A 27,604-nucleotide genomic window follows, 5' to 3' on the forward strand; every position below is an offset into this window, starting at 1 on the left:
TATAGTAACCCTAATAGTAACCTTAATCAGACAGATAGATATATACTGAACATAAGGGGACATTACTTGTTTAAACTTGTTTTAGCAGTTTTCTCTAAAGACAGTACAGTACAATTTTATCAGAGGACAGTTGAGCATCCACAGGTAGACCAAAGAAATCCAAAGTGGAAAAAATAAAAAGGTTCAAAACGCCATCTGTTACGGTCAAGTGGCTTGAGAAAAACTGTACTTTGTTAGCCAACTGTTAAAATATTACTTTCGAAAAATAAGTGACATTTATAATTAGTTACTTCCCAAGGGATGGTCAGATCACACATAGTATACTGAAAAAAGCTTTGAAGAATATTACCATATGATTTTACATAAAGTGATACAATTTAAAGCAGGTTGACAATCATAGTTATTTTTCTTGGAATGTTTCCTTTTGAAAACCAGTGGTTAGTGGTTTTAAATTTAAAGCATGTGTCCAATGAAAGCATACTAATACATTTCTTAATGTTCTGTAGTATCTCTCATTACAAAAAAAAGTTAAAGCGCTTTAAAATATGTAATAAAGAGTGGAAACAGAAGAAGGCAACACAAAACGTAAAATACAGTATTACCACAAAAGCCAATGTATTTTAAAAATCTAATGCTATAACCGTTAAAATAAACGGGTTTATAAATAAATAAATATCCGGTTACACAAATGTTTAGAGGGTTAAATGAATCCCTCCGATTTAGCCCATATTATAATAACTAAAAACTAAACGCTTAATTTTAAAAAGGTGAAACCCCACCATTGGAGGGAAACATACATCTGCAACGGATTTAGTAAACTGTAGCTGAAGAAGAATAAAGCAAAGCCGGAGCCGAATACGTTCTCTTTCGTTTATATAATCGATGTTTAAACTAACTCGGCTTTGTGACGAGATTCTGTATATACTATAGTCTGTTACATTTACGCTGTAAATGTAAACGGTTTTGAAAAAATAACACTTTGATCCTATCTACCTCCTTCTTTTCCGCTTGCACCCCTAATCAGGGGGCGTTTTCTTTTTTTTTTTCCCTGGACTGAATTTTTCCCCTCACCAGCATCAGTAGCACACAGCCAGCCTCGGATGAGCGTACATTGGTTGTTGCCTTAGTTTAAAAAAGAACAGGATACACAAGGACAGAAAGAAAGATAAAGAAACTCCTTGGGGATTACAAAGGGAAACCTGGGCCTGCACATGATTCGGTAGGGGAGAATAAAAAGGTACAAATCAGAAAGATTCACTAAAATAATGCGAGCTTAGTTATGTTTGGCAGCAAACTACGTCTCCGAAAGCTACTTTCAGTCTTTGGCTGATACGATTGCACATTCAATGGATTGAAAACAAAATGGGGGGTTGAGTAGCTCAGGGAGGAGCGGAGTTAAAAGAAAGGTTACGGCCCTATATCGTTAAAAGCATTTGCTTTGAGCACAAACCATACGTATAGTTCTAATTGGAAAGCCGTAGGCCTAGTGATACATTGATGTGTTCGTTTTAAGCTGGTAGCGTGGCTCCTTTAAAAAATTCAACTTATTCGTAGTGTTATGTTTGCAGTAGAGAATGCACACATATTTCAATATTTGAAGTTACTTTTGTTTTTCTTTGTGCTGAGCAAGCGTGGTCCCCCATTAAGGTTTTAATTTAACAATTTAAACTGCTAAAATTAGGACAAAAATAATTATTTCATTTTTTAATTTGCCTTGTTGCATCACGGTGATCAGCTTTATCACTTAGTATGCACTATTCTTTATATGTACGTAAACCAGATTTAAATGGCTGTTCAGCTCAAACAATTGAAAAATATAGGCCTTGTCAAAAATACACATAATACTCTGACCTGAGCTGATTTTAGGATTGTAATGTGTCGGAAGTTATTTTTACCATTGTTTTACCATTGCCGCTTAAGGAAGATTTCATGCATTTTTTGTTTTGCCGATGGATCCGCATTTAGCTGAAAAATAACCGGAACACTTTTGCTTACAACGTAAAAATGCGTGGTTTATGTTACCTGTGTTCTGATGCTAAGAAGTTTTGCTTTGCGAAATAAGGTATTTTACGTTTAAAATGTTGTACATAATTACATCTGAGCGACGTTTCTATATTTATCTTCGTGTCTGCCTGGTGTAAATACCATTTGAGATTAAAAGGATTGTTTCATGACCAGAAACACCTCCATTTTTCTATAGGCCCAACCTTAAAAAAACAGGCACTCTTTAACCAGTCCACTGTTGCAGTACAATCTGGGGTTGACCGAGTGCTACCAGGTAGACGGCACTGTAACTGCGAAAACCTTATTGGTACTATGTATCGTGAACAATAACTTTAAATCGGACCTTGCTTTGTGGGAACTGTCTTCATGTAACCACAAAGTCAAAATAACTGTCGTTCAGTGGATTGTAAATGTGGATGTTTATTTTAAAATGGTATTGGAAAAGCAACAAAAATTCATAGAGGAACGAAGAACCTTTCACTGAATCTGCTGAATGGCACTTGGGGGAAAAAAGATATAACCACGAATTACCCTAGGTCGTCATTTTCAGCTGCTAAGTCTTTACACTTGTATTTAAATACAGTAGTTGCTCAACCTATTTTTCTCAAACTTTTGGAGTATGACGTTCATTCACAGTCCTTCTAATGTTTTATTTTCTGTGCATTGTAACAAAATACAAAGAATCGTCTTTGATTAAACGGCATTTAATTTGAAAGGTACCTAAACATGCTAAGATAAGAACTCAAATACAGTATTGGGAGAAGTCAAACATAATACACAACAGAGCAAAATTCCGTTTTTTAACATTCTTAGGTTTTGACATTAAGAGAAAAGGAGTTTTGTAAAATCATAACTTTTAACTGTAGACTGTGAGTTCCTTTGATTTATTACAACTGACAAACATTGGAGTAAAGCAACAGGGGATGTTGCTTTTTGGAGAATGATTTTAATAGTAGGAAGTTAATTTGCTCATATACTGTCATTTAGTTTCTGTTTTTCCTTCTTGTTATTCACACTACAGGGAGGGGTGGGAGAGCACATCACTGGTATGTGTTTGATTAAAAAGGTTTAAGTACACCTTTTCAAATGTATATTACATAATTATAAGAGAAGTGATTAATATCCGTACATGCGACCTCATGTAGGAATTTCCCAATCCAACCCCTGCCTAGTTTAGCGTGGATTATTTGTCACCTTGATAGTTTCATGCTGAATGCTGAACTCCACTCTCAATAAAGATGTTTTTCCTCTCTGCTGGCCTCTTTTTGCTTATCTCTGTGAAAAAAAATATTTCACTCTTTTATGATGGAGTTGTATATTTTAGGGTTGTTGGTAAATTCTATATAGTGGGATTTGCATTAAGGTGTTGCATGTTAATTTGCTTGTGTACAGGAAGTTGAATATGTTCTTCCATGACCTGCAAGTAGCTTTTGGTCTCAAAAAGAGCTTCATTTTGGCTTCCAGTGCAGCTGAAAAGTGCACTTTCCATTTGTGCTGATTTTTAGAATGCTGTACCACTTCATCAGTACACAATTACATTCGCATTCTCAATTACTCATATTCTCAAGTTAACAAGTAACAGTATCAGCAGTGCATGTTTGTCTTTTGTAGGTCAGTACATCAAGTTTTAATTTTGGTATTCAGACTATGAATGAAGTCATATGAATCATAATGGTTTCACATTGAACCAGAAAGCTTCAAAATAAATCATTATAGATCAAAAGCTTAAATCATTGCCCTAAAATTCTTGCTGCTTTTGTAAATTCTCAAAAATAGAACATTGGAACCTTTGTATCTTCGTTGTTCAGTAGTCATTGAGAAAAACATATTAACTTTGATCAAGCTAAAATTTGTAGAGGCACTACAACTAATGTATAAAAAAATAGTACAGAGGAGCAAGTTGAGGTTAGTTCTACATTGGACCTAAAGTCTCTATTGCTCTATTTCTTTGCAGCTTGCATGCTGACAGCTTGGCATTAAAAAAATATTGCCACCTAAAATCCATGTAACTTGCAAAATATCTACTGTATGGTATATGTACTTATAAAGAGATTCACCTACTATACATGTAGAAAATTAGCTGTATCAGATGTCGTTGCATCTAAGTAAACACAAGGGTAATGAAGGTAAATTACATGATAAAACTAGTATGTTTTAATAGTTTCTTAAATAAGTAACAGAAGGTGAGATTCTGGGAAATTAATATTAAGATGAAATGCTCTGTTTGATGTGTTACAAATTGTCTCTCAAAAAATCAGATTTACTCTTGAATGCGAGAAGGGTTTAGAAGTCATAATTAAAAATACGTTGTAGTGGTTTGTCCATTAGGTAGTAGTTTTCTTCTTAAGTCCCATGTTGCACAACGGAGATGACAGAAGACAGATGTCTTAAGTGTCCTATTTCAAGAACAGCAAGAGGTGAAGATGCAAGGGCGTTCCTAAGTAGGCACATTTAGACAATTTTGGAGGCGGTCCAGTCAGTGTAATGGTATTTATTACTTTAGAAGTACAACTTGGAAGTTAATTTGTTTTGTACTCAGCAGGTCACAAAAACACATTATTAAAATGCTTTAGCTATTTCTAACATAAGATCTGTTAAAAGTCCTTTATGTACAAGTTTGTAGGATGTGTAAATGTAGTAATAAAAAACAATTATTGAACAAAAAAAATTGTAATGAGTATCTCTGCGTTGCTTTCTATGTAATACACTAACCAGCATGCAGTGGTAGAAGAGGAGACTGATGTATTAACCATTACCTGAAGTTCTGTATGTTAACTGTAGTCATGTGCCAAGATATACCTCATTGATGAAGAAAAAAAGAATGTAAACCAAATAAGATCGTTGGTTGATCGTGATTTGCAGATGTACTTGTCTGACGTGGGGCTTCTTCATTTTAGCCAGCAGGGAAGGAGGATTTGAAAGGATGATGGTGCACTACTGTGTTTAATGTGTACTAAAGCGAGGTGTGACTGACCTACAGCCGTCCCCTGTTCTCCTGGTTTTCAGCCGCCCGTGTGCCTGAACCCCAGCTTGAGTGTCTGTCCTCTGAGGGAGCGACGTAGCGAAGAAGGATGTCTGCTAGAGGGGGAAAGAAGAAAAGCACCAAGCAGTCCCGCTCTGCCAGGGCGGGGGTCATCTTCCCTGTGGGCAGAATGATGAGGTACCTCCGCCATGGGACACACAAGTACCGCATTGGCATGGGCGCACCGGTCTACATGGCAGCTGTCATAGAGTACCTGGCAGGTAAACGAGACATCCCCTCAGGCCTTTCGGTGCAAGTGAACGTAAGCTCTTCGCCAACTGTGTTTCAACACCGGGACCCACATAAGTGAGCGCTTACAGCTACAGCTTTTGTAGCCTGTGTACGTATTTCAGGATTCAGGAGTTTCCTGGTTTGGTTTTGTATTTCCCCAGTTCCAATAAGGGATTAACACTGTAAAAGGTTGTGTTTTTTGCTGGAAATTATGTGGTGTATGTGCTCCTACGTGTTCTTTGTTATTCTGCCTGTCTTCTCTGTGCTGCTTAATCCAGAAGAACGTGCTTCTGAAACTATTGGTGATAAATGGAGGCTCTGAAATGGTTCAGTGTACTGTGCTTAACAAGTGGAACACCGTCTTTTGCACTTCCTTGCTACCCAGCTTGAAGTAACTAGAAGTACCGGGTTTGAATGGGACAGTAAGCTATCATGGCATGCAGGGCTTCATGCTGATGCTTTGAGGACCATATAACAAAAAAGAACAGAAAATGAAGGCAGTGTAATTAAAATGTGCTGGTATGGGAAAATAGGACCATACAGAAAAGCTTTTAGTAAAACTCATTTGAAGGTAGTCACTAGGCACATATAAAAAAAAGCTAGAAGAATGGTATGGAATATTTAGCGTAAGTTCGTGTGTGAATTTCAAAAGTGTTTTGTTTTGTTTTCCAGCTGAAATTTTGGAATTAGCTGGCAATGCTGCCAGGGACAATAAAAAAGGCAGAATAACTCCACGTCACATCAAGCTTGCAGTTGCCAATGATGAAGAACTTAATCAGGTAAGTTCTCATTGTCTGTTTTATCTTTACTACATCAAACTTCAAATTGAGCTTTAAGAGGTCACTTCCATTTTTGTTTCTGGATACCGGAAGTAGTACTGAGTTAATGTACTTTACAGAGAACATTTCTGGGTGATCAAGTGACCTTAAGTTGCTTAAGAAGTTACTGGTATTGGTTAACAGAGAACAGCCTTTCCTCAATAGCCTCCAGTTATTATCCCATCTGAGCTTTCAGATAGTTGTAATTATTTTATCAGCTAACTGTTTCTAACTATGGTTCAAAGTTATTCAAATGACACTGCACCTTCTGTGTATTGAATATTCTGAGATAATGACAGCAGAAGACATTCAGAAAAATCCTACATGTGCTTAAGAAAATAATAAGCTTAATTATATTATCTGTCAGTGTCAGTAAACTGCACATAAGGAGCTAGAAGCTCAGAAGAATGAAATGTGCAGACATGTTTGTTGAAAAGAAATCTCAACGTCTGTGCTTTTTTAGTAGCTTACAGAATGTAAAAGAGATGTGCGGAGTTTGTGTGGTCAGGTGATGGTTGAGCAGGGAAATGTTAAGGTGCGGAACATTGCAGTGGTGAAGGAGGTACAAGGAGTTTATAACCACATGTCTGAGACCTGAGAGTCACGTACTGCTCACAAAATGTTTGCTGTACATTGTATCATTTGTCTGGAGTATCAATGGTATTTAAAAGAATATGGGAATGAAAGAGAAAAATAGTTCTGTTGGAAGGCACCTATAAGCCAAAGTCTAGAGGTTGGACAGTTTGGGATTGAACCTATAACATGCAGGTTTCATACTCATTAGAGTAGCCCACTATAGTACATTGCATCTGAATTCAGAACACACTACACCTACTGACTACTTCTGATGTCATTTGATATATAATATATATCGATATACTGTATGTTACCATACATCCTTACCATGAATCTAATTGTATAGATATGTATGACCATTTATATGTTTCAAGTATAATACTGTTTTGTAATTGTCTCAGTCACGTGGGTCCCCTCGCATGTTTACAGTAAATCTGAATGTCTTTGCTGAGGATTAGTGGATTTTTTTTTCTCTTTAGTTCCAAAATAGCAAGAGTTCCGTTAAAATCATGTGGTCTCCGGGACCAGGTGGTTCCTAACAGACGGAAACAGTCACTCTGTGGTTAACCCGAAAAGCAAGTCAGTTAAAGATGCTAGACCTTGTAATTGCAACGGTATCAGATTGTGCCAAATGCACTTCAGAGTCACATATTGTGTGGCTAGAGTTCATAAGCTCCAAATCTTAAGTTTCAGTTTATCCTTGTATACAGTATTAAACAGTGGTCTGCCAGTACTTCAACAACTAAGAGTGAAATACTGTACAGAGCCGGTATTTATACATCGTGAGGATAAACACCTTTGAATAAGAGCTACTCTCTATTGTATTGTATGTCACTTGTATTTAAGTGAAATCTATTAATGATAGTTAATCCCTTTATTTTTCCGTTTTCATTTTTAATTTATTTTTTCTCTTTTTTTTACGTAGTTTTTAATCCTCTGACACCATGAGGTCATATTTCCTCTTCTAAAGCCACTTATTAAACAAGCATCCCATTATAGTACCTTAATCATCTGCTAGTGATTTAATTACAGCAATGAGTGTGCATAAATCTTAACAGGTTAACATCAACATGTGATGAAGTGTCAAAAGTCAGATACATCTGTTTTTTTGGAAGTATCACAGTGAACATGGCAAAGTTATCATCAGGAATGTGAATACAATATGTTCATAGATTTTGAAGAGACAATTAATAAAATGAGTGCAATATCAAAACATGCAGTAACCTTTATAAAACAGTGTAAAGCAAAAAATATATAAGAAAGGGCTCTTCACACAAAGCATGTACTGTATATGTATTGTCTTTGCAAAAACAGCAAACAGCAAAAATAACACGGCACAAATAGTGATGTTTCGCATCTGTAGATTTGTCACAAACTACAGATACGCTGTCAGACTTCTTGATCAGTCCTTTAGATTTATATGCAGTCTGCAGTATTTCTTGAGAAATCCTGGGATGGATAGGTTTTTCCAGGGAACTCTTATTGCAGACCAGTGTCTTTGTGAAATCCTAAATTGCAGCCTGCTGCTGTTCTAAGCTTTCTTGTCCCTTGTGTTGTTTTACAGAGGACTCTCTCTCGCCAGTGTCAGTCTCAGTCCTCAGTTTGGTGTGTTTTAGCAGTTTGAATGTCAGTCCAATGAAACGTTGCAGATTGTGAAGAATAAGTGGCATTAGTGTGGATATTGCTGCACTTGTTGCTTTTTGATAGTTTGATTTTGTGGTTTGTAAATATTTTTTTAATTTGCCATGATATTCTTTTAATTACATCACTCTGTTGATTTGTCCCAAAAAAGTTTCTTTGGAACTAGTTTCTTATTGTCCAATTAATCAGGTCCAATACTGCCTTATATTTACAGATAATTCAGGACACCTGAAGATCATGTGGTCAATAAATACTCCAAGGCCATAATGGTAGTGATATATAATGTACTGTAAAGGAACAAGTAATAGGTTTATTTCATGCTGAAAAGAGAAGAAAGGAAACGCGTTTTGGCTATGGAGCCTTCTGCGGGTGTGAGGGTGTTCCTTTTTACATTTTACTTGTTCTTTTGCAGCCTACACATGCTGACGCAGCTACCCACCTGAACTATAATGTAGTGTAAAAGTTATTTTAACCTTACTGATAGTTTTACCTGGTGAATACTTGGTGTACAATTGTGTCTGTTCTGACTGTATTCCACACTCAATGTAATGATACAGTGAGATATAGAGACGAGGTCATGTCTTTTTGCCTGTAGCTGCTGAAGGGAGTGACTATATCCAGTGGAGGGGTACTGCCCAGGATCCACCCAGAGCTACTGTCCAAGAAGAGGGGTGCCCGGGTCAAAGTGGATTCCCAGGCTTCCGTGCCTGAGAAGAAAGCCAGCCCTGTGAAAAATGCCATTAAGAAGCCTGCAGGCAAAAAAACCAGCAAAGGAAAACCTGGAAGGAAATCAAGGGTTAGTAGACCAAGTGTCCAGATTGTTCAGTTGTGCTTAACTCATACATTGCAATAGACTAAGGCTGCAGTATACAGCGAAATTAGCTTTTTACACTGGTTTTCTATTAAGGTTGAAAAAGAACTTTCAAATAAAACCAGAAAGGAATTACATGCATGACCAGAGATGGATTTCAGTTGCGTGTTAAACCATAAGAATACAAGAAGGATTACAAATGAGAGGGAGGTATTTTGCCTATTTTGCTCATTTGGTTGGTAGTTTAGTAGATAAGGAAATCTAAATTTGACCTTGGGCCTATTCCAGAAGCCTGCAGTTCTTTGCATAAAAAGCATTTCCTATTCTTTATTTACATGTCCCAGATGGATTCTTACAGTTTTCTAACTGGGGCCCTGTGTGAGAAAATGCATTTTAACACCCATAATGATTGTATTGATACTTATACTTAATGTGCTGATAATGACGTTTTAAGGAGGAAAGTGCTAAAAAAAATGAAAGGTTAAAGCAAAGCATCATAGCAAACAAAATTAATTCCACTTGCTTTTTGTTAATTAGAGTGCTTGACATAATGAATATGATGTCATTTTATCCCAGACATTTTAACTAAATTATATATATATTTTTTTTCACTTTTTAAAACGATTGTGACTGGAAAAAATCTCAGGTTTGTGTGTAGTTGGATCAAATCTTCTCCCTTTTCTCCTTTATTCTGGACTGTGGAGATTTAGATATATACCCTGTCTGTAAACGAGAATTCCCAGAAACAACATTTTTGTTTTTCTTTGAACTCTTTCTGTGTCTATAATATTTTTGTGAAGTAGTGAACAAAACTTAAAAGCATTCCAACTAAAATCTTACCACTGAATTGTAAAGTTTGACCATAGGTTCCCGTGATTTATGTTTCAAACCTCTGGTTATTTCGTGTTGTATGTCAAGCTTTGTTGGTGTAATTACATCCTCTATGCTCTCAAGATAAACTACAATAATGTACAATAATTTACATAAACGCCTAGATCCCTGCAGCTCAGAATCGCCCAACAGATGTGTGAAGTGGACACAAGCTTTGCACTTGCCAGCATTGTTACATTTGCAAAGTGTCTGCCCACTCTGCGAATTATTTCAGTCTTTTCAGAATTCCTTTGCCACTTTTTCTGATTGCCTTTCCCTCTACTTGTGTATTGGACACAAACTTAACTAGCTTGCTTACTATACTGGACTATAAATCTCTGATACGGATCGGAAGGAGCAGGACCTGAAAGCTGGAATGAAAGAGCTTCACCTCAAACCGATCCCGGTGGTACATCAAGACTTGCAAATGTCCAGTTACAGGTTATGCCTCTTAAGAAGTTGTGCTGTGTCTTGTTTGTTAACCACAATCTGTAGCCTGAGTGAATGTCTTGCAGTCAGCTTCATATAGTACCTCTTCCTTTTCTGCACAGGAGAAACGCGCAGAGAATAGTAAAGAGGGGGCCTCAAGTTCCACTTCAGATGATGGGCCTGGCGATGGTTTTACGATACTCTCCACAAAGAGCCTTTTCCTGGGCCAGAAGGTGAGGCCGACAAGAACAACAGTATGTGATTTGTCTGCTGGTAACGGACATTGTTACAATCAGTAGTGGTGTTAAAAAAATACATCCAGAATAATTTTGCGCTTCTAAATGTGCAATGACAGTAATATTGTTAAAATGTTCAGAATAGTTTTAATAGTAAAGTTTTAAACATTTGTAGTGTAAATTTAATGATTTATTACTAGTGAATGCAGTTCTAGCAACACTTCATAATTAAAACATCTTTCCACTGACATTGTAGCTATTAAATGTCTTGTAACATTTTGGTCAGTTGCTCTTCTAATATTTAATTTAAAAGCTCACAGTTTAATCAGTGAGCTGAATGGGGCTAAACTGTAAGCAATCTAACAATTTCATGTTTCCCTTTTCTTAAATTTCTACCAGCTTTCTCTGACACAGAGTGAGATCAGTAAAATTGGATCAATTAAAGTGGAAGGAATCATCAACCCGACAAATGCAGACATTGACCTGAAAGAGGGTGTTGGTAAGGATTCTGGTTTGTCTGCCTGTCATTTATGTGTGTTGTCTATGAACACTCGGCACCATTCCTGACATGGTGCACCACTGCTGTTGCAGGTAATGCTTTGGAGAAGGCTGGAGGGAAGGAGTTCCTAGATGCAGTAAAGGAACTGCGGAAGTCTCATGGGCCACTGGAGGTAGCAGGAGGTAAGAGGAGTACCCACGCTGCAAATGGCAGTTCATACACCTTGAATGAGAAAAATGAGTTTCCCAGCGAGATGTATTTAGTTGTATTTCTGTCATTTGAAAGATGAGATGGTCCTTTGAAAAATGGACAGAAATAATCATTCATATTGAGCTTTATTTTAAGTCTTAGAAGGTGTTGATTGGAAGTTTTACTTCAAAAACTAAATTCTTCATTTATATATACGTATAGGCTGAAAACAGATCAAGGGTAGCACATGCTGTAAAGTCAGTTTCTGAAATCTTCATAAACTTTCTGTCTCGGTTTTAATTTTTTCTAGTTTTAAGTGACTTTTATAAGAGAATACATACAAGTGTTTAAGTGACAGATTAGATAAGAGTATGGTGGTTTCTAGGCACACAGCTGAAGTCATCTCATATCTGGACCTTATCAGATACCCAGTGGATCATGAACAGTATGGTTTAATTCAGAGCATTATTTGTATATCCGTCTGCTCGTTATTATTAAAAATATCAGGTAGCAGTTCATCAAAGTGATTCTAGGTGGCCTTATGTTTGGAAACAAAACCTGAAAGATGTCCAGTAATGTAACATTTGCATTATCTTTCTAATAAAAAATGTACCTTCGTTGTACCTTAATCTTGTGATTACTTCAGGTTGGTGCATGTGTAGGTTTTATTATCATTATGCAGGTAATTTAGTTGTGTAATTTCTTTCTTAAGCGGCATTGAGCCAAGCCAATGGACTAGCAGCCAAGTTTGTGATTCATTGCAACATCCCTCAGTGGGGTTCAGACAAGTGTGAGGAGCAGCTAGAGAAGACCGTCAAGAACTGCTTGTCGGCTGCCGAGGACAAAAAGCTCAAATCTGTGGCTTTTCCTTCATTTCCCACAGGCCGGTAAGTGAGGTTTACTGTTCTTAGACAAGTTAATGCACAATTAAGGTGAATTAAATTTCGAGGCCACTTGGGAAATGCTTTATCACATCATATATAGCCTTTGGTTGAATTTTATAACATTTCCTAAAAAGCAAGCAGTTATATTAATGTGGCACTATCTAAATATGTTGTATATGCTGATATTTAAAAATAACTTTAGAAATTGGTAAAAAAAAATATCCTTACATATCTATGCATATTATGATTAGCACCTGTGTAATTGTAGTCTTCATTAATTACACTGTGCAGTTTTACCAATCCAGAGCACAGCAAGTAACTGTATTTTCTTTGCTTAGAAATGGTTTCCCGAAGCAGACGGCAGCCCAGCTGATCATCAAGGCGATTTCCAGTCATTTTGTCTCTTCCACATCTTCTTCCCTGAAAAACATCTATTTTGTCTTGTTTGACAGTGAAAGCATCGGCATATATGTGCAGGAAATGGCCAAACTTGACACCAAGTAAAAGAGGCTGAGGTGTAATTTTACAGTTTTAATAAAATGATAAAGTTGGGTTTTTAGCTGCCGATCTAGAATGGACAAGAGGAATCATGTACTTAGAAGATAATTTTAAAAATTGGCTTTTTATAACAAAAGGTGGAACTAGTTTTTTGTGAGGAAAAATGTTTGTGTGAAGTACTGTATGCTTTTCAACTACACTGTTTTTTAGTCACCTTTTAAAAGAAAGTTAGAGTGGACTTAGAGCTAAATATAAGTTTTCAACTTTAAGATGATGGCCCATGACTTTTGTTTTCTTGATTTGTCCTTACATTCCGTGTACAAAGACAAATTTTAAAAGACTGTTATCTGTTCTTTCCCATGAATATCCCTTGTAGTTTCTGATACTGTTAGTTTACTAAAAAAATGTACGTTTGACATTCTGCTTTAAAATAAAAACAGATGTTTGACAACAAATGACAGTTGATTGTGTAGCAGTCTTGACCTAATGATCAAAAAATATTTTTTTTAAACAATAACCTCCTTACTAAATTAGTGGACATCTTCAACCTATTTCACATGTATGAATTGTTTCTAATTAGTATCTCATATATACTAAACCTTGGGACATAAAATGCTGCCTGCAATTTGGTGAAACTGTTCCTTCTCAAAAAGTCAATGCTGAATGCTGTGGTGTTCTAAGCTATACAAGCTTAAAGCACTTAATAGCATTTTTAGATCTTTTTTGCTAAAGATATAATTGAAGATGGGCAGCAGTGATCTATGCTCATTATGGGTGGGCTTTGCTTGCATGTCTGACCTTTGTGAGATTGTCCATTGTCATTGGAGGTATTATTTAAAGACTTCTGCTGTAATCCATTTTGGTTTCACTAATCATGATATCTTATCCTCAAGATTATGGAGTCTAGGCCACTTCACTTCCTTTGTTCCCAGCATTATACGGTCTCAGCTGAAGTCAGGGAATTCTGCACAAACACATAATCAACGCTGGAGCTCAGGTTCCAATTTAGTCTATAATATTGCCTCTAGTATTACTATACTAGGACTATTATAGGATTTCTCCTGTGTCTGCTCCTTAAAAGCGGAACTGCAATGCCTATCTCTCAAGCCAGTAACAGAATTGATGGTATCGCAAAATTTTACAAATTCTGAATTATGTTCAAATCATTAACTTTGTGAAAGTACCATTTTGTCACAAAACGGAGTTTGCACAAGTTGCAATGTGAAGTGGCCCTTTCTGTTCAATAGCTGCTATATGACTAATGTGATGTGCTAGTGAATACAGGTTGTGCAGCAGAAATTTCATCACAGAAATGTTCCAACATGATCTGCATGCATAGTTAACAAGTAGTATTTGTCAGCAAAACCGCCTGAAAGTTGAGAGCAATATTTGTATTGGATTAAAAGACGTATTCACAAGCTGTTTGTGTGCAATGCAATAGGGCCACTTCACCAAGTTTTGTCGCCTTGTCCTAAATCGCAGACAATGATAGCAATATGACGCTATGCATTCCTGGAAATCTTGTCTATTTTGTGATATAAATTGGATGGAGTTTACACATTACTGTGTATATTCTACCTTTATTGTGGCTTGAAATGCACTCATCAATGCCAAATATTTCTAACTCAGAACTATAAAAAATAGCATTGCAGTTCTCCTTTAATACTTGATCTTTAATTTCAGTAATGATTACTCTAATAGTATATTACTGACCAGAAAGTGAATACAATCAAAAGCAAGAATGTCATCACTATCCCATTTCATCATAATTAAAAAAAGCTTAATTTGGTTTATATATTTATTACACAATAAAAAGAACATTTTATTACCATTCATTAATATATACATTATTTTCATGTAATGTTCTTTCACTTCAGAATTCATTCCTGCAATAAACTATTCAGTAGAGAGATAACTATTGAATGCAGAGCTTACAAAAGGAACCAATGGCCGAATGCTACAGATTTCTTGGTGGTATGGTTGTACCCTCAGGTGATTCCAATTAGTATTCATAGATAAGGCAGTAAGGATTATCAGTTCCAGTTGGTAACGGATTAACCAGTTCAAACCTGTGCTTAGACATCACAAAAATTACTTCATATCAGCCAGTACATCAGGTATACATACATCTATGTAAGGTACAACTGGACAGTTATAGTTCCAGATTGAACTTGAAAATTAATATTAAATTGAAATGGAAAGGTGATGTGCATTTACAGTACTTCGACCAAATGTCAAATTCCACTTTCTGAAGTTCTCAAGCTTCTGGAAATGTCATTTTCTAGTGGTTCAAACAGCGGGTTTTAAAGCCAGTGTATTATTATAGATAAAATGCATTTTCCTTTCTTTTTTCATTATTTGGGAATTGCATAACACCAGTCTTTGAATTATCATTGTATGTAAGAGCAAAGATGTACAACACTTGTATGGACAGCTGCAGTCTATTGGTGTCGATAAATGACTTGATTGTTAAATGCTAGAAACATTTAATGGGTTAAGTTAATTAATACAATAATTTTTGAGCAATGTAAAGCATTAGCCTTAAATCACCAGACTTGTGCATCTATCTTTAACCCATGACAAATACATCCTCATACACATTCCGTACTTACAAAATAAACCCAACAGTAAACTCCAAAATAATCTTAAGACACTTAAATAAAATTCGTTCAGATCAATAAAAACCAAATAACGAGTTCTGTACATAAACAAAACATGTTCTCTTTGGGGCTGTCAATACTTAGAAGAAGCCAAAGTAACATAATTGGAATGTTTTGAAAGGTAAACATTGTAAATAACTGCATTTAAGACGTGTTCCCTTTCAACATGAAATACATGGTGAGTCCTATTGCATTTTTTATTAAGATCCAGTAATTTTCCATCAATGAAGTAATATCTGATTACAATAAAGTGTCACAAGTGCCTTTTTCGGATACGATTAGGAGTACTTTATTAAAACTAGCGTAGTTAAGAGGAAAAAGGTTCATACACCACCAGGTGAGCATTAAGTGCAACAGCCTGTTCATTCTTTGTACACCTGGAGGAGGGTGAAGTATGGATGGCCAGAGAGAGCAGTTCTGAAATACTGAAGAGTAGGTAGGATTCTGGAGAAATATTGTATTTGTACACTTCCATTCTGTGAGATATAACAGAGATACCCAAAACAAATCGCCATCTGTTTTGCAAAAACTATTTCAAAATTCTCTTTTAACTTAACCAAGATCATAAAATCCTGATTACATCGTAAGCCAAGTCATGCTTAAGGTCTTAACGAGTTCAGAGAATCTTTACTTGAATGGCAGCTGTCATCCTGTCACAAGATTTCATTCTTTTAAAAATCTAAGTTCTAAGTTTTAATCTAAGTTTTCTATTCAAAATATATATAAATTACCAACAATTTAATATTTTACTGTACATATCTATCAAGTGTATTCAGTATGTTTGTGTAACAAAGTTTCATTTACACAAATCAAAAGATCTTTTTTTAAAATGAAAGACAATCCCTTGAAGCAATATTGCCCTGTTATTGTTAATCATGTAGATTAAGTTCTGTACATACTATATGGTAAACATGCATTACCTTAACCAGTAAAATTGAGTTAATACAATTAAAACCAACTTTCCTGGACTGTATACTGTGCTGTACTATGACTGACAAGTCAGTCTACATGTCGTGCACTTTGATGAAAATCAAGGTTTTTCAAATTGTATGTACCACTTGTAAAAATCAAAATCATGTTAAACCTACATAAGTTGTTCTTGTTTGGAAATTGCATGATACACCCAAGAGATTTCCTGACATAACGCTGTAAGGCTATATAGGATGTTTTTTAAACTTCTGTATTACAATAAATTTCTAATTTCTGGGACAAAGATACAGAATGGAGAACTAGATGTCTGGATGATCTATAGCCAACTGATACACATTACAAGTTATCCCGAAAACCGCCACGCTTTTCAAAGGTTAGACTGTGTGATGCCACATTGTCCATGCAATTCTATGGTTTTTATAAATGATCCACTGCAGCAAGCTGTGAGAAGGGAGCAGTCACTTCTTTTTCAGCACATGGGACTTATGCTTAAAACCTCTTTGTGGAGGGGCTGGAAGGGCCAAATGGATTGCTTTCTCCCATAACACAACAGGATGGTTTTATGGCGGATACCCCCTCTCTCCATGTCAAGCAGGTGCTGAGGATTAGAGATGATCTATTTGACTTCGGAGGTAGCTGATGGGTCAGCTGGCCGGGACGATGTGAGCAACGGGACAGGAGAGGTAGCTTCAATAAGCGCAGGGTTCAGGATGATGGGGAGAGACATGGGAGGGACGCCCACCTGCAGTGGTGAGGCCAGGGGCTGCAGGATCAATGGTGACTGGTTCACGGACGGTGACATGTCCACTGAGCTCATCTTTACTGGGGTGGTAATGGGAGTGGAAACTGGGGGTACAGTGGAGGACATCACTGGGGGTATTTTGTCAGTTCCTAGGAGAACAAAAATATTAGAAAAATACTGACTTCCATCAGTGGAATGGATCACAAGGACTGGAAATGTGATAGCCACAAATGAAGCCAGAAAATAAATATAATTTACAGGACACAAATCTTAACCACAAAAAAGAGAAAAAGAGCACTGCAGGACTTTCAATAACAACTGTTGAAACAGATTAACACTGAAAACACAAATTACGTGAAATTAGTTATTGCAAGATGTTATTTACCTTTTATATTTCAGTTGTAGTTTCTATGTGAATGTGTAATACAATAAAATTATGATAATGACAATTTTCTGTAATACACGTAACTGCCATAAAACCTGCAAAACTGCAAAGACCAAGGAACGCATCAGCTGGACATGAATCCGGTTCTCTGCAATACAGTCTTTATATAAGACATCCGTATGTGATGGAGGACTGTAGTTACGCAGCGTCCTGCAGTGGTGGCGGACAGTGGTATTATATCTTACCATTGGCACTAGGTCTAGGAGGCTCCTGGGGTGAAACTGGTCTGCTGGGGGGCTTTGGCTCAGTTGGAGCTGCTGGCGGGGGAGGAGGCTGAGCAGAGTCCACTGGCACACTGGGAACGGGTTCTTCAAGAGCAAGGGGGAAGGTGGATGCAGTCAATTACACTGAACAAATTATAGGCTAACTAAGCCGATGTGCATGTGTTTTCAATACTATAAAAAAGTTAAAAAAGCATTAGGTTATTCATTAAAAAGAAACTAAAAGAATTGTTATATCTCACTGTGGAAATGGAACCTGCTTATTAATTTCAAACAAGATCAGCAAGATTCAGAACGCTGTCAGCAGTATTGAATAAATTTATACTGAGAAACAACAATATTAGTTTGAAAACTGCACAAAAAATTGATTTAATAAAGTTAAACATGGAAAATATCCAACTAAGATTAATTTGTGCATTCGCTTAAGATCTTCCAGTTTATTTCTTCTATTAATCGCACAATTGTTTTAAGCATGTTTTGACCATCTATATCTTCAATAACCAACTTTCACTTAAACCATGTGTATGATTAGCTAAATCATACATCCTCTGAGCAGCTCTGCAATGATGCTTTTAAATTTACATTTTGAAATATTCAAATAAATATAATATACTACCTTATAGAGTATAGGAACCCCCCACCCCCACCCCCCTCCTGAGGTTGAAGGAAAACTGGAAGTTAAACTGTCAGGATTTTTATTCCCGCACACAGAGGGTGAGGCTAGTTAGACTGTGTTCAATACCTGGCATCACTGCCTGTTTGAAAAGCTCTTCCCTCAGTCTGGGCAGGAAGCAGTCAATCCTCTCCCAGGTGATCTCCCACAGGTCAGAATACCCTGTCCGGGAATCGGTGCTGTGGAAAATTCCTGCTGTGTCCATCACCAAAAGCATATTCTTCAGAGATTCAGGAATGGCTTCCAACTAAAAGAATAAACCCACAGCTTAATACCACATTCTTCTGATGTCTTCTTTTTCCAACTCTCCTTATAATTAAAAATATATTTCGGAATAATTTTATAGACATTTATTATTGCTTTAATACAGAATACAAATAAATTTAATTATCATAAAAATATGATATTTTTTTATAGTACAGAACATCTCAAAATGCTTTACAAACTCTATCTTTATATTCTGGAACTTTTAACAGAATATTCGTAAAGAGTGGTATTTTTATTTTAATTGGCTATTCTTCCGATAGGTTTCTTATGAAACAGTTCAGTAGAAAATCAGTCAAAAAGAAAAACAGAATATGTCTTAAGTAACAACTGATTACTAGGAAGAAAATGCAAACACTATAATCTATTCTCAAACTTAATATAAAAATATAAAATCTTTTACCAGCAGATCACTGGAGCCTGCATGCATGTATTTGTCCATGAAATCCAAAATTGTGAGCCACAGGGCTGCAAATGTTGGTAGGGAGAGTAAAGGAGACAGGTGCTGTAGAAAAACCTACAGAAGAAAAACATGGCTCAGAGAAGTGTCTATAAACATGCAAATACTTTGCGCAAATAATTTGTGGTTACTCGGAGCATTTTCCCAGAGCTACACCAGTAACGTAAAAAGTGGATAACTACCATCAATTATATTGCTTATAAAGTTACTTAAGAATAAACCCACAGTTCAATACCATATTCTGGTATTAATTCAAAGATCCCAAACAAAATAAGTGTAATAATATCTGCCCATCTGAAGAAAAATAAAAGATACTGAGACATTCAATAATGAGAGATTGGAGAGCACATGATGTTTTATTTGTAGATGAAAATCAAGATATTGAAGAAATGCCCAAAACTAATCGGACTTAGGCACACCTTTGAGAGGAGTGTACAAGCCCTCATTCTAGTTTCTTCCATCCCTCCTACATCCGCAGGGCTGATGTTGTCCAGAAGCTTGGTAAGTAAGGGGAACAGCACCTGAAGTATGGAAAATACGATTTCTTACATACATATGTGTACAGTTACTGTTTTTCCTTTGGCACTGGACATTTCTGTTCTTACACTTAGAAACTGCCATTCCAGTGCAAAGTTTGTTTTGCTTCCAATACAAGGTATGTTTTCACTTAAACTTTGCTTTTGCATTACTTTTACCAAGAATTTTCCTTCCATAAATGAAAGTTAAATGTTCCCTAGTGGTACAATAATTGAAACCTGGCACTGGCAGATAGTGCGGACAGGAAGCTACAACACTTCTACTTTGCACAAGAAAAATACCTTGGGTTTATGCTACAGCTCAGAAAATTCTATTCTTATTTACAAAAGTTAAAACAGTGAAAAACAAAACATTATTTCTTGCTGTTTTTTCTTTGTTTGAATGTTTTCTGATAGAAGGTGCAAATAATGATATGCACTTCAAATAATGTACTCCTTCCATCAGTTCATTGGTAGTCATACTAATATAATTATCAGTATGATGAAACCAATGCTTATTTAATGTAAATTTCAATAATATAAAAAAAAACATTAGTTGACATTTTGTGGACAGCACAGCAGGTAAAGCTCATGGACCACATCCTTCCTGCTCCCAGTTCGGATACTGCTCCTCACTTCCAGTCTGTGTTGTGCTTCAATGCCACTCGTCTTATTCAAAGATATGAAGACAAAAACAGCTGCTGAATGAAACTGAACTGTTACAAAGTATTGCCCTGAATTATGTACAAAAAACAACTGGGGACAGCAGTGAGAAAGTAGTCATAACTTTTATGGGAGGTCAGGTGAGATTTCATATAAATAATATAAACAAAAAATAAACTTAAGAGATAATTATGACAAATAAGGCCTGGATAAGGAATGGTATTTCATTTGAAAAGACAACTCTAGCTAGTTTAATGAGCCTTGTGTGCAATGGACAGGGTACAGTCTATGTTTCCGGGAGAGGTTCAGGGTTTTCTCAAACCTTACCTTCGACAAACTGCTTTTTTGAAGGATGGATGATATAATTGGAACGGTGTACTAATTCCTACCTTGTTAAAGCATGACTCCCATTCCACGGCATCAAGAGTTTGAAGATCATGTACTAAAAGTGCCCTCTGCAAGTAGGTGAGAGCCTGCATTCGGACCTGGCGCCGAGCATCACAGCACAGCCAGGCAATCCCTGGAAAAAGCCAACAGGTCCCGCACCATCAGAGATGAGATTAAATCCCAATGGAAAATGTAACTAAACAGATCCAAAAGGGCATACGGAGATTTTTAAACAAGAATTGGACTACGCTTATTAACAACCCACTTCTTACTGAATACAGTATGCAATTAGGTATACAGTAAGATTGTGAGAAGAAGCACTGAAGTCTTCTTACTGATCCATTATACACTAAGCTCAACATATGAAACTCGCCTTGTAGTAAAGGACACCAGCAACTGGACCACAGTGTTCGGGAGTCAGCCTCAATCTTCCTGCCTGCAGCCTCAAGGTGGCGCTGTTCCTCTGCCCAAGAATTATAGATGCTTGCTGCTCGAGTATGTAGGGTGTGCATGAGGTCAAGCAACTGGAATCAAGAACACAAGCAGCAGAACATTAACACAAACCACACAGTTAAACTAATCATTTGTGCAGACAAAAAATGATAATAATTGAACTAGAAGCAGGGCTAGTTACAAAGTTTATCTTAGTAGGTGACATCTACAGTCAGGAAAGAAAATACAGTTGACTCAACTTGCGTGAGGGTTTGGGATTTTGAGTAGTGGGCAAAGCCAAATTCGAATAGTCAAATTTTAATCTATAGTCCTTATAAAAACCTCCTATTGACCTTACAGTGATACAAGAAATTACATATAAGTATAAAACAATAAATAACATGACTGCATGGGCTCACTTACTAGCTCTCATAGGCTTACATATTTTTCAATATTATCAATATTTTCTTTCAATATTTTTTATTTTCTAGAGCTGATCACATAAGTTGAGAGCGCATAAGTTGAGAGTCTACTGTATTGTTCTATACCACAAGTGTCCTCTGTTGCAAAAGTCTCCTATAAAAGTCTCTTTTGCATTTGGTCAGAAGTGTTTTATCCTTTTAATAACTTTTTAAAAGTGGACAATGAGGTCAGTGTTTACCAGTAATACAACATTGTAAGGACACCAAAGGGAGGGGGAGATATTCGTAACCTTTGAACTGTTTTTCAGTTGTGAAAAAAACGAGATGGTGAAAGAAGTAGGAACAACACCCGAGATGAAATGACCTGATTCCCCTACTCGCAGTGTGTTAGCATCGGAAAAGGAGGAAAAGGAGAAAGGGAAAGGGCTGCTATACTTACGTCTTGACTAACCTGTAATGACACCGTGTGATAGCTGGCAGGAACCCCCTCGTCCTCCTCATCATCACTGTGGGAACGAGAGGGACGCTGACTGGATACTTTTGTCCTCTTCAAGGATACCTCTTTCTCCCGTGGCTTCTTCCGGAACCGGTTTGACTTGGAATCATATTTATGGCTCTTGGATTTCTTTTCATGTGTCCTGTACCCTGTTGAAACAAAGCCAAAAAACATGTCAGGTACGTAAATTCTTGAGTCATGAGTGAAATCAACAATCAACCTAATGGAAAAATCTGAAATTGAGAATGGCAGTGCTGCAAATTTTAAATCAATTTTCCACCTTCCCTTTCCTTTTTTCACCGCTGGCCCATTTAAACACATAGAAACATTTACTAGTAGGATATAGTAATTATAGAAATTTCAGTAGTGGAACATGCCCTACATAGAGGTATGAACCTTGTGCATTAGCATTGGGGAGATGAGGACTGTGCGTGCTTTCCTATGAAATATATAAATGCCTGTACCATATGCCACTTTTCACTCTATAAGCCTATGGCACCTACAGGAGAGCTAGCCTCAGCTGGTAACGTGATGTACCTCTCATACCACATTACACACTCAGATATCTAGCAAGAGAGACAAACATGCAGGCAGACTCAAGTCCAACCGGTCCTGGTGGTGATTACCCAACCCAGCCACTTGGGGAATGCCCGTCACAATCGGTTAAAGACAAAGGCCTACTTGAACCAGCAAGGGCAGGATCGTGGGGTTCAACCTGTACTCCTCAATGAGTGGCTTTACAGGTTTGGCCTCCCCTGCATCTCAAATAATTGTATAGTTCAGCTGCAAAGAATCGAAACACTTTTCAACTATCAAATAAAAACTTAAATATGATTTAAATACTCCTTTGCATATCTTGATGAAACAATATATTTTATTAAAATAGATAAACTAATTCAACCAATATCCCACCAATATGAAAAAAAATTGTATTTGAACATTATGAAGGATGATAATGAAAGAAACTACTACAGTCATAGCTATGTAAGCTATCTCCATTGAAAGGCATGAAAAATTGATTGCAGAATGAGATCATTAGAACCTTGCCATTGTTGGTTCTGCCGAGAACAGAACCCAAACCACGCAGCAGAAGCCTTGCTGTGCCCACTTCCCGTTTCCCATAAACCAATCAAGCTGCTTAAAGGCTGCTTTAACAACAAAACTGTTTAAATTCAAAGTGCTGATGTCTGTTTTAGATAGGCCTTTTTTATTATATGTGTACAATAATGTTATGGACTATAAGACTGTTTTTAAATGAAGTATATGTTTTTTTAAAGATCAGACTAAAAGCAAGGCAATAATTGGAAAAGAACCCAGTAAAAAGTAAGAATTAATGCAATATCCAGAATGTAGGGTCCCAAAATTAGTGTCATTCAAAAATAGTTTAGTAAATCAAAGACTAAGGTTTAGAAACAAAACAAAAATGCAAGAAAAAAATTCAATTTAAACCTACAATCGCACTATCTATTACCTCGTAAAGACTGTGGCAACACAGACCCTACAGGGAAAATCAGGAGTACAGACGCACATACAAACGTGCAAGCATATACACAAGGACTTTTTAGACACATCAATTAACATGGTTAACAAGTCTTCGTGAGGGCAGAGGAAACCATGGCGCTCAGAGAAAACCCAGCAATAACACCAGAAGAAACAAAAATAACCAACCGTAATAGTAAGAAAATGTGCAAGTCCTTGAGCAAACATTTACATTGACGCAGAGGCCCAGGTATTAAAAGCTCACCTCCATTAAGGCTGGCTTCCACAAACACTCGGATCGTCTTGACACAGAGCTCAAAATTCTCTGGTGTGACGTGTGCAGCATCACGGACAATGAAGGACAGGGACTCCACACACTTGATGAGAGACTTGGTGTCATGGAGCCCCATGTCTTGCCCCAGTGTCAGGCTGTACTGGTTGATCAGTGGAGAAGTCTGTGGTTTGTTTCCAGGTACTGTAGGCTTACCATTGTCAATGTCATCTTTCCCAACCTGAAATTAAAAACACAATGAATGGGAATAAGCAGCAAGATGATATTGGCTTAGCTGTTACACACATTAAGTGGAAGCCACATCAGTTTCTCCTTACATCCTCAATAAAACCCTTAATGTTGGAAATTATAACTGATACATATTGTACTTTTGTAATATCCCCTTCCTTTTCAAATACTGGAAGTTAAGAAGAAACACCAGTAACATTAGTGAAGGCCTACACAGATCTACTACTTACCACTAACCATCCACTATTAGCCACATCCACATCTGTGACAGAGCGATGCATTTTAGACTGCTTCCCATGCTCTGCGTAGACCTCTGAATCTGAAGTATAGCCACGGTCCAGACTGACCTCACTGGGGTGATAGGATGAAATCTCGCTGTCGGATTGGGCACCTGGTACAACCGAAGAAACCAAATTATGAGAAGTGGCTGCTCATACTTTTCTTTTACTTGAAAGTGGCTTCACACTATCCCCAATCTAGTATCATTGCCACAGTTTATAGACCACCCAAACACAGCAAGTCTTTTTAGGTTAGTTTGCTGATTTATTCTCATTTTTATGCCTTAAGTTTAATAAATTAATCCTTGAGCACCGGCATTTTACCAACAGTCATCAAAACTGCTGCCATTACCCCCGTGCCAAAAAAGCCTAACATGGCTCTGCACAATCTAAACAATTTTCACCCCATCTCAAACTTACCCTTTCTTGCAAAAATTCTAAAACATGCTGTCACATTTCAGTTACATAACCACCTCAGGGCAAATAACCTTTTCGAAACCCTCCAGTATGGCTTCCATCATCTTCACAGCACAGAAACTGCCCTGGTTAAAGTCACTAACGATCTTCTAATAGCTTCTGATTCTGGTTCTCTTTCTATACTCATCCTTCTTGATCTCAGTGCTGCTTTTGACACTGTTGACCATGACATCTTACTTTCTCATCTTGAGACTGTGTTTGGAGTTTCTGACACTGCTCTCAAATTGTTCAAGTCTGACCTCACTGATCGCTGTCACTTTGTCTCTCTTAATGGGTATAGGTCTGAAATTGGTCTTGTTAAGTCTGGTGTTCCTCACGGCTCAATACTGGACCCCTTGCTTTTCAGAATTTACATGTTTCCACTTGGTCAGCTTTTAAGATCACATGGCCTCAGCTACCATTTCTATGCTGATGATACTCAAATATACATCCATACCAAACCTGACACTGATGTGGCTGTCTCTATTCTATCTAATTGCATCTCTGACATAAAACCTTGGATGACTCAATTTTCTTTATCTTAACTTTGACAAGACTGAAGTCATGCTTATTGGCACACCTCATCAACTTTGTAAAGCCAATCTTGTAACCCTATCTGTAGATGGTTCTGTACTTCAGTCTAAATTGAAAAACCTGGGTTGATATTCGATTCTAGCTTAACATTTGACCCACATGTGCAGCATATTGTCAAAACATCTTTCTTTCACCTCGGAAACATTGCTAGACTACACCCTATGTTATCACTAACTGTGGCTGAAAAGCTGATCAACACATTTGTGTTCTCCCAAATTGACTACTGTAATGTTCTACTTGCTGGGGTATCTACATCTACATTGTACAGACTGCAGTATGTCCAAACTTCGGCAGCCAGAATCCTGACCAGGTCTAGTGCAAATGATCACATTACTTCTATCCTGGAGACCTTGACACTGGCTTCCTGTCAAATTCCGTGTGGACTTCAAAATCCTCATGCTCACCTATTATAAGGCTTGGCACCTCAGTACCTGTCTGAACTATTATCACCCTACTCCCCACCTCGCAACCTTCACTCTACTAATTCTGGTCTCCTAACTGTCTCCCAAGCCTGTCTACATTCTATGGGTGACAAGGCCTTCTCCTGTTATGCCCCCAAACTCCAGAACTCTCTCCCCAAGGATATAAGAGATTCATCTACTCTAAACTCCTTAAAATCCAGACTCAAAACCTTATTCTTTAGAAGAGCATTTACTTGGCTCCATTCTTTACCCCTCTTCTCCTACTATACTTAGTACCACCATCCCCAGTCTCCTCTGTGTATTGTAATTGTGTTTTATCTTGTGTATTGTTTTTTATTTATTGTTGTCATTCTGTAAAGTGCTTTGAGAAGCCACCTTTAAAGGCACTATATAAAATAAAGTTTATTATTATCAAAGGAAGATTATGCAAACAGCTAGCAAATAGTAATAATGAAAAACCGAAGAAACCTGGAAGAGCAATAAGCCAAAGTAGCAAAGAAACTGAAGCAGTAATAGTTAAGCAAGACGATAAGAAATGTTTCCCTAAACCTATGGCTTGCACAATGTGCAGCACTTCTATTATTCTATTGTATCACTCAGCATTTATCTACTTGAACCTGTTTCAGCAGGATTTGAATTGTTAGTCTTACCCGTGTCATTGTCTGGCCCAGCAGCAACCTGCATCGAGGCAGGAGGCTTCACCCCAGCTCCAACACACTCCAGCAGGGAGAAGAGAGTGTACCAGTCATCACTGGAGTGGATGTTAGCTGCGTTGGTTTTCAGAAGTTCATGCAGGCCATATGCCACCTCCCGACTCACACGGGACAGTACATGAGGCTTCATCATCAACAGAAGCCTTAAGGAAAGGAGCACCTTAAGAAAAAGCAAGGACGTGAGAGTCACTACTGGTATCCACATGCTTTTTGCTTGCTGCGCAGGAACTTTGGATATTATTTTTGGATTGGAAGTGTATTTTATTGTAGCTTTCCCACAACTGCCTTACAGCAATTCAGATAGAACTCCTGTTGCTCCTGTTTACTTCCTGTTTGCCATGAATATGTATGCTGCTTTTGGTTATGGCAAAATGGTTAAAGACAAGGTGAAAAAGAATAAACAGTGACGCACAATGGCCTTTACATGACATAATGGAAAGATCATCTTGTTCTTGCAAAGACCAAAATAGGCCATGAATGAAAAGATATTAATAATTACAATCAGATGATCATGAAACGTTTACATTTTAATGTAGCCTATCTCCGCTAGTCAAAACAAGGTCTTGAAAAGATTAAGTGAACTATCATTTGAAGTACCTTGATCTCTCTTTACAGATATTACCCATATAACGTTACTTTATTTACTAAATAAAGTTCATCTGGCTGTTCATGAAGAACCATTAATGCCTATATTTGCAACAAGGTCATTTCCAAGATATCATAGTCACCTATCACCCAGAGAATTTAATGCAAGGAAATTCGCTTTTGGATTGTTTGGACTTTCTTCCTTGGCTACTTTTACTGTCAATAGTATTTATGAATCATCATCTACAGAGTCTTGCTTAAGGCACAAAGTCAAATTGTGATCTGTCTACTGGAGTAGCCTTCTTCACTTTGATTTCTATACAATGGTCATATGTGATTTTCTTCTCCACATGCCACTGTGCTAACCTCATGCTATAAAATATGAAATTATAACTACCTATACTGATAAAGGCCTTGTGCTGCATAAGAATTATCAGGCAACCAATCACACTGTGCCATGCTAACACAGCACAGCACTGGGTGACAGGTCACTGATACACAAAAGATACTGTGAACTTTGACAGGATATACATAGTCAT

At 37.2% G+C, this 27,604-nt stretch overlaps 2 protein-coding genes across 9 annotated transcripts in view; one reads left to right on the top strand and one right to left on the bottom strand.

Annotated features, from left to right (window-relative positions):
• The first annotated feature begins 1,045 nt into the window (after positions 1–1,045).
• Positions 1,046–13,163, top strand: macroh2a2 (macroH2A.2 histone). 4 transcript variants are annotated; one of them, XM_088915235.1, is made up of 9 exons: positions 1,046–1,237; positions 5,011–5,247; positions 5,930–6,036; positions 8,888–9,088; positions 10,525–10,635; positions 11,038–11,137; positions 11,230–11,319; positions 12,039–12,213; positions 12,549–13,163. In XM_088915235.1, the coding sequence occupies exons 2-9, from the start codon at positions 5,076–5,078 to the stop codon at positions 12,712–12,714; spliced, it is 1,122 nt and encodes a 373-aa protein (XP_088771361.1). In that variant the 5' UTR covers positions 1,046–1,237; positions 5,011–5,075; the 3' UTR covers positions 12,715–13,163. The 4 variants fall into 4 exon arrangements, with proteins under 4 accessions (XP_088771361.1, XP_088771359.1, XP_088771360.1 ...); XM_088915233.1 differs by having other exon boundaries at positions 1,047–1,237; positions 10,525–10,656; XM_088915234.1 differs by having other exon boundaries at positions 1,079–1,219; positions 10,525–10,656.
• A 1,329-nt stretch (positions 13,164–14,492) lies between these two features.
• The window catches only part of gbf1 (golgi brefeldin A resistant guanine nucleotide exchange factor 1), a 98,709-nt gene continuing 85,597 nt past the window's right edge, over positions 14,493–27,604 (bottom strand). For 3 of the 5 annotated variants that reach the window (XM_088915231.1, XM_088915229.1, XM_088915228.1), the window contains 11 exons: positions 26,418–26,640; positions 24,248–24,408; positions 23,763–24,009; positions 21,962–22,167; positions 21,042–21,192; positions 20,671–20,801; positions 19,523–19,624; positions 19,047–19,160; positions 18,449–18,626; positions 17,671–17,793; positions 14,493–17,189 (listed from right to left, as the gene is read on the bottom strand). In XM_088915231.1, the coding sequence (XP_088771357.1) occupies positions 16,915–17,189; positions 17,671–17,793; positions 18,449–18,626; positions 19,047–19,160; positions 19,523–19,624; positions 20,671–20,801; positions 21,042–21,192; positions 21,962–22,167; positions 23,763–24,009; positions 24,248–24,408; positions 26,418–26,640 (1,911 nt within the window). In that variant the 3' untranslated portion in view covers positions 14,493–16,914. The remainder of the gene's footprint in view (positions 17,190–17,670; positions 17,794–18,448; positions 18,627–19,046; positions 19,161–19,522; positions 19,625–20,670; positions 20,802–21,041; positions 21,193–21,961; positions 22,168–23,762; positions 24,010–24,247; positions 24,409–26,417; positions 26,641–27,604) is intronic. The other 2 variants (XM_088915232.1, XM_088915230.1) reach the window with 1 other exon arrangement.

The sequence above is a fragment of the Atractosteus spatula genome, chromosome 5 (assembly GCF_055471065.1).
Source record: "Atractosteus spatula isolate fAtrSpa1 chromosome 5, fAtrSpa1.hap1, whole genome shotgun sequence".
Classification (NCBI taxonomy): Eukaryota; Metazoa; Chordata; class Actinopteri; order Semionotiformes; family Lepisosteidae; genus Atractosteus; species Atractosteus spatula.